This window comes from Bison bison, unplaced genomic scaffold (assembly GCF_000754665.1).
Source record: "Bison bison bison isolate TAMUID 2011002044 unplaced genomic scaffold, Bison_UMD1.0 scf7180017864221, whole genome shotgun sequence".
Classification (NCBI taxonomy): domain Eukaryota; kingdom Metazoa; phylum Chordata; class Mammalia; order Artiodactyla; family Bovidae; genus Bison; species Bison bison.
The window spans coordinates 1550024-1557375 of record NW_011494793.1 but is presented as its reverse complement, the minus strand read 5'-3'; the positions used below and the strand labels follow the sequence as shown (position 1 = coordinate 1557375).

The window sequence follows — 7352 nt, the reverse complement described above, 5'->3', positions numbered from 1 at the left end:
GGGGTGGGAACTTGGCAGGGGGCTGCCAGGAACCCCCTGCCCCAGCTAACTACTCTCTCTGGCACCTCCAGGCCTCTGAATAGGCTGTCCCCTCTGCCAGAAGCATTCTTCCCCATTTTGCCCTCCTGATTCCCCCTTGGCCTTTGGATCTCAGCTTCATGCTCCCTCTGCCAGGGAGGCCTCCCTGACCACCTCCCGCATGACCCGAAACTCCATGTATACTCCCTGCCTGTCACATGTCCACCCCACACAAGACCAAGAAGGTGAAAGGGCTGGGTCGGTCACACAGGAGGTCAGGGGTCAGCAACTTATAGGCCCATGATCCACCCATGGACCAAATTCAACCCCCTACCTGAGGAAGCCACCTCTAGACACATACACACTACTCACTGCTATTTCTGCCCTACAGCTGAGGAGATGAATCATTGCTGCAGAGGCTGTGGCCCGCAAAACTGAAAATATTTACTATCTGGGCCTTAAAGAAAAAGTTTGCACTCCCTGAAGTAGACAATTAAAGAGGGGTTTTGTGAAAGATCTGGGTTTGTAGAAAATCGAGGGAGAATCCCTGTGTGCTCAAGAATTAGGAAGGTTGGTTTTTTTTTTCTTTTTAATGAAACTTCAGGGACTTCCCTGGTATTTGGGACTCTGCACTTTCACTGCAGGGGATACCGGTTTGATCCTAAAATCCTGCAAGTTATGCTGCTTGGCCATTAAAAAAAAAAAGAAAGAAACTGGAAAAGTACAAACCTCAAGATTGAAAAAGCAGAGGCAGAGGTGATGATGGTGGTGTTCACCTTTGTATCAAAATTAAAGCTTCTTTTCAATAATGGGCACCATGGACAAAGTTAACAGATTCCAAAATAGAGGAGATTTAAAATGTCTGAAATTGCTAAGGAATTAACATCTACACTATTAGGAGGAACTCCCGTAAATCACAAGGAAAGAATGAGACAATACTAGATACGAGCAGGTGATTTACAGAATAGGAAACCTCAAAGGTGTGAGATGATTCGCTCAAATTCCCTAGTCCTCGGAAAAATGCCAAAAATGAAGAGATGAAGCAAACGTTGCAGGATGGCCAGTGGGGTAGGAGTGAGGAACAGGAAGGAGGAAGCGCACAAACATGACAAGAGGAGAGCTTAGCTCATAGTGCCAGCTGGCCGTGGACAGCAGGTTAGACCAGGCGCAGGGGCTAAACCAGAACGGGTAAGTAAATGGTTGAGAAACTGACAAATGGGCGGACGGAGAGGCAGGGGGCCGCACCTGTAGTGTCCACCTGGGGCAGGAGGCGCAGGAAGATGGGACGGGCATAGGGCGCCAGCACCTTCTGCAGTTCCTTGTACAGTGCGTTGGGGCTCAGCCGGCCGTGGGGGTCTGCGATGGCTGCCATGCCTGCTTTGCCCTCTACTCCTAGAGACAGAGACCTGGCTGAGACCACCACCCTGGCCCCACCATGAGACTAGATCCATCCTCCAGTGGCAGCCCCTGGCCTCTGACCTCCAGCCCTATCCACCTGGGATAATGCTCGCTGAAGCAGTGAACCCTTTATTGAGCTCCTGCTGCACTCCCTGCAACCTTGAGCCACAGCTGATCTCATGAGCCCATTTCCTGGATGAGGAAACTGAAGCGCAACATCAGGCATGAGGAATAATTCCAGATCCAGGACACCACCCTGTTGAGCGGTTGTCCAGGCTGTGCACTGCTTTAGGTCTTGCCTACCAGGGCACCTGTACCTCCAAGTTCCTCCTGGCTGGGCTCCTCTGGGGCTGCCCCCAGGACCCTGGGACCACCCCCAGAGCCCCAGCTTGCCTGGCACAGCCACTCCATACACAGCCACATCTGTCTGGCCCAGAAGGCGACTTAGCACGCCTTCCACCTCAGTGGTGGAGACGTTCTCCCCACGCCAGCGGAAGGTGTCCCCGCTGCGGTCCCGGAAGTACATGTAGCCCAGCTCATCCATCACCAGCACGTCACCTGGCAGAGGGGAGAGCGGGAGGTGAGACGGTGGCCCAGCACCCCCACAGCCCGCCCTCGGGATCTGCACACCTGACAGGTAGGCGCTGTCACCCTTGCGGAAGACGCTGTGGGCGATCTTCTTGCTCGTGGCGCTCTCACTGATGTAGCCGTCGAAGCGACGCAGAGGGTCCTGCTGGTTGATCTGACCCACGAGAAGGCCGGGCTCCCCTGGGGAGGAGGCAGCACTCAGGCTGTGCTGGGCGGGCAGGAGGTGGGGCCCCCAGCTCCCCGGGGGGCACTGGACAGGACCCTGCTCACCGGTCTGGCACGGGATGCAGAGGCCCTGGGCATCCCGCAGTAGTTCCATGGTGTCCTCGTTGACCTTCACCAGCCTGATGGGGTACACGTGGGGCAGGATGCGGCTGTTGAAGCCACAGGAACCGACCTGGGATGGGGCCAACCCAGTCAGCGAGGAGCCCTGCAGTGACATGGTGTGGCCTCCCTCCACCCCCACCCCCGACACCTTGCCTCTCCTGCCTCAGGGCCTAGAATTAGCACTAACTCTGTGACCTTCGATGATCTGAATGAGGGGGTTATGAAGTGCAGGCTCCCACCAGGAATCATCCCCTTCTCTCCCCGTTCCCAGCCTCCCTTGCAGTCACGTGAGGAGACCTGCCAGTCGGCCACCACTTCTTGGTCCTTAAAACCCTCCAGGCTGGCAGGAAGTGGATGCCCTGAGTGACTCTGAAGCCATGAAGGGACCCTGGCAGAGCTTCTGCCCAGTGCATGGCATACTGCCTGGCTCAGTTCTAGGAGCAGAAATGCCCATCTAGTGGGTTTGCACTGCTGCACGTGGTTGGGCATGTTTGTTCCAGCAGCAACCTCTGCTGGTTTGACAAGAGTGTACTCTGGGGCTGCATATTCAACTCATGTGCATGGTGGGGACCAGGCCTTGTCGTCCAACGCTGGGGACCCAGCAGCAAGAGACAAAAAAGAATGCCTGCCTCCGGGGCACTTGCTTTATTCTTCTTCTCCTTTTCTGTTCCTGACATTGGGTGGGAAACGCTTGATAAGGGAGAAGGAGGGTCCTGCAAGGATATAGCAGAGATAATATTTGCTAATCATAAACGTCTGCATGTTTTCAGAGAGCTTTCTGCAGGGGGAAAGGGTGCTATACTGAGTTTGGGATGTTCCATGATCAGAACAAACCTAAGTTGTTAATCCCATTTACTGATGAGGAAACAGAGGCCCAAGAAGCCCTCTGAGTGACTTGCCTAGTAGATCAGCACCCCATTCCTGGCCCTGGGTCCCCCAGAGCCCTGCTCCTCCTTGCCACCTCTATTGCTACAAATTGAGGCTCTGAAAGGCTGAGGCACAGAGCCATGCTGTGAATCAGAACTCAGGGGTGACAGTCAGGTGACTGAGCAAGCTGTCAGGAAGGCTGCCCAGCACCCTGGCCGAGATGCCCACCACAAACCAGGGTGTTCTATGGGAACCCAGGCCGGCGAGGCAGAGGGAGCAGTGCTCCCCGAACCCCTAGCCCTGCCCGGGCCGCCCCACCCGCGCCCACCTTCCCGTCCATGTTGGCGATGCTGCAATTGCACTCGGTGGCCCCGTAGAACTCGCCGATCTGGCGGACGCCGAAGCGCTCCGTGAACTCCTCCCAGATGGACGGCCGCAGCCCGTTGCCCACTGCCAGGCGCACACGATGCCGTCCTTCCGCCTCGCGCACCGGCTGCTTCAGCAGGTAGCGGCAGATCTCCCCGATGTACTGGACCACCTGGGGGTGGGGTGGGAAGTGAGCAGTGAGCGCCTGCGCTGGGGCAGAGAGGAGCCCACTGGGGGCGGAGGCTGCCGCGGGCTGGAGGCCCCCCAGACCCAACAACCTCCTTCCTCCCATCTGGGCACTTGGTGCAAAATGGCCTTAAAGATTATGACAGCAGGAGAACAGTCCAGACCATTTATACTTATGCACTCGCTCAGAGCCCTTTCTGAGCTCAGGCTGCCCGCCTGACCTAGGGCTGGGATAACTTGTCAGGTCATGTTCTTTGTGGCTTCCCTGAAGTCACAGCACAGACCTAGCCCCAGTGGCTCAGGGGCTACTGACCACCCCTCTCCGCCAGCTCCTTCCCTCTCTTTCCTGTGGCTCCACCTCTGGGGTCGTCTCCCAGATACTCAGTTGCCCTTGAGTCCTCATCTTCAGGTGAGCTTCTGAATGTACCCTCCCCACTTTACAGATGCTCATAGACACTAAGTGCCCACCAAGGCTGATAACGTGGTAAAATCTGATTGGAATCTGACATCCTGGCTCCAGAGTCTCAATGAAACAGTTACATGTTCAGAATGAACCACCATGGCAGTCATAGCTTCAAAGTACTCATACCAAAATGCATTATAAAATTTGACCTGTGATCAACTCCATCTGGCCCTGCCTTCCTCACTACCTTGTCTCCCTCCAACTCCTGGGCTCACTCCTGTGCTCTTGTCACATGGGTCTCCTCCTCAGGGCCTTTGAACATACCGTGCCCTTTGCCTAGAACACTCTTCCCTCTGATGCACTGAGAGTCAGGTCTCAGTTCAAATGCCACCATGGCTGAGCAGGACTTGGTGCGGATCTGATGAATACAAGCCTGTTGAACACAGAGCTCATCTGTTTAATCTTCCCAACACTCCCTATTGAAGGTGAAGGCACCAAGACCCAGAGAGGAGATAAGGTTGGGCGAAGATCACCAGGAGGCAAGCCTGGGCAAGGCAAGATCAGAGACCCCTGATGGGTTATCTCCCTCTGCCCTCAGGCTCCTTCACCTGTCTTGGTGGCCCAGTCCACCCCATTTCTAGGGCAGAGCAAGTCATACAGCCTGGCTAATCAGTCCAGTCCATCCTCAGACACTGATTGGTTCAAGGATAAGCATGTGACCACAGCTCAGCCAATGAGCATCATCCCTGAGACTTTTAATAGACTGGTAGGAACACAGGCTCTTTGTCAACTGGGGCTGCTGGGAACCCTCTTGGGGAAGCAAGGGTGGGGAGGAAGCCACCCACTAAGGAAAGAAGAGATCAAGAGGAAGAGAAAAACAAGAGACACCCCCACCCCCATCAAGATGTGCCTGGAGCTGTCCACTATTTGGCTTCCTCAGTTCCACAAGTTGATAATATGCCTTTCCTCAAGAAAGTTCGAGTTTAGGTTAGGGCTAGGGTTAGGGTTTCGGTTTTACCTGTCAGCTGACAAAGTCCTGCCTAAGAACAGAGCTGCCCTCCAGACCATCACAAGTAGTCCCAGGCAGCTTTCCACTGTCCTCTTCAGAAATTAGGCTGGGGAAGGGATAACGGAACCACAACTGAGGCAGCTGAAGGTGACAATGACATGCCCGCGGCTCTGAGGCAAGCTCTACATACTGAGAGTCAAACAGCTGATCTTTACTCTGGCCTGGACCTTCGGACAGACCCAGGGCTAAAGGGAAAACGACTCAGGTCAGCTCAGAGAGGAGACACCAGGCGCCCCATGCTGTGACCTCCAGCCTGCAGGGCAGCATCTGAGCAGAAGCTAGGAGTGAACTGTCAACCTGGGACCCCCGCTACAACTCCAAATGTACACAGCCAGATGGACAGGGAGACACAGGAACCGAATACCCATGGATGGATGATGGGTTGACTTGTCTATTGCCTGCCCACCTGCTTTATGCAGCCAAGAAAGCAGATTACAGCCTGCTGCCTCTGATAAGGACAGTTGGCCAGTTGATCTGGGCCAGCACCCACTGCTGCAAAAAAAAAAAAAAAAAAAAAGCCATGCAGTTTCTCCCATCCAACAGCCATGAGATGGGATTTCTGAACCCAGCAGCATTTCTTAAGTCCTGGTGGCATCCCTGGTGGCTAGGACGGTAAAGAATCTGCCTGCAGTGCGGGAGACCTGGGTTCGACCCCTGGGTAGGAAAGATCCCTGGAGAAGGGAACGACTACCCATTCCAGTATTCTTGCCTGGAGAACTCCATGGACAGAGGAGCCTGGCGGGCTACAGTCCATGGGGTCACAGAGAGTTGGACACGATTGAGTGACTTTCACTTGAGGATTCCACCCTATCTAATCCTTATAGAGCTCCTCAATGCTTTCTCTTGGTCACAGAAATAACTCTCTAAGGAAACAGAACGGAAGCAACATATGCGTGTTAAGGACAAAGAGAGGGACCACCAGACACTCTGGGCCTCCCAGTAGGAGGCCATGACACCACCCACAGGGAACCCCAGACAAAAGAGTAGACGCTGAATCAATCAAATATCTAAAGCAGTAGTTTTGAACCATGGCCATGAACTTGACAATGTCTGGACACATTTTTAATTATCACGGGTGGGCGGTGGGGTCCTGGCGGCATCCAGTGATTTTAGGCCAGAAATGCTGTTAAATATCCTACTGTGCGCAGGATGGCCCCCACCACAGAGAACGAGGCAGAGCCACGTGTCCACAGCGCTGTAGTTGAGAGATGCTGTGCTTCCACTATGGAGAACAGTACAGACAGTCCTTAAAAAACTAAACACCCAGCAATCCCACTTCCAGGCACGTATCTGGACAAAACTCTAATCTGAAAAGATACATGCATCTCAGTGTCCACATGGAAGCAACCTAAATGTCCACTGACAGATGAATGGATAAAGAGGATGTGGTACGTATACACAATGGAATATACACACTACTCAGCCATAACAAAAGAACGAAATGATACCATTTGCAGCGCCGTGGATGGACCTAGAGAGTACCATATACAATGAAGTCAGGCAGAGAAAGGCAAATACCACATAACACTTACATGTGGTGTCTAAAAAACCGGTACAAATGAACTTATTTGCAAAACAGAAACAACTCACGGACATAGAAAACTAATAGTTACGAAAGGGGGTCGGGGGTGGGAAGGGATAAATTAGGACTTTGGGATTAGCAGATACACACAACTATATATAAAATAAGCAATGGGACATACTGTGGGGCACATGGAACGGTACTCAATACCTTGTAATAACTGATAATGGAAAAGAATTGGAAAAAAATAGATATAACTGAATCACTTTGCTGCACACCTGAAACCAAGACAACATGGTCAATTAACTATACTTCAATTTTTAAAAATAGATTAAAAAAAAAATTGCTGGGCTTAACCCTACTCCCAAGGCACAGGAAATACCAGAGTGACAGGAGTATGTCAAGGGACCTCACAGCAATCCCCAGGCTGGGAACACACCACAGGGCAAACTCCCTTTCTTCAATAAATAAATTATAAGGGAAGGGAGGGAGGAAAAGGAGAAAGAATGAGAGACAAGGAATCTTACAAGAAACCTCAACTAGTTGCCATGTGTGGGTCTTATCTAATTTAAATTTTTAAAAAATATATAGAAACAAGAAAAAAAAAA

General features: G+C 52.5%; 1 protein-coding gene across 1 annotated transcript in view; it reads right to left on the bottom strand.

Annotated features, from left to right (window-relative positions):
- SLC27A1 (solute carrier family 27 (fatty acid transporter), member 1) overlaps positions 1–7352 on the bottom strand; it is a 40703-nt gene that overhangs the window by 1630 nt on the left and 31721 nt on the right. Inside the window, exons 7-11 of the mRNA XM_010845680.1 lie at positions 3527–3736; positions 2275–2401; positions 2047–2184; positions 1810–1974; positions 1264–1410 (exon numbers count right to left, since the gene is read on the bottom strand). Coding sequence (XP_010843982.1) covers positions 1264–1410; positions 1810–1974; positions 2047–2184; positions 2275–2401; positions 3527–3736 — 787 coding nt within the window. The remainder of the gene's footprint in view (positions 1–1263; positions 1411–1809; positions 1975–2046; positions 2185–2274; positions 2402–3526; positions 3737–7352) is intronic.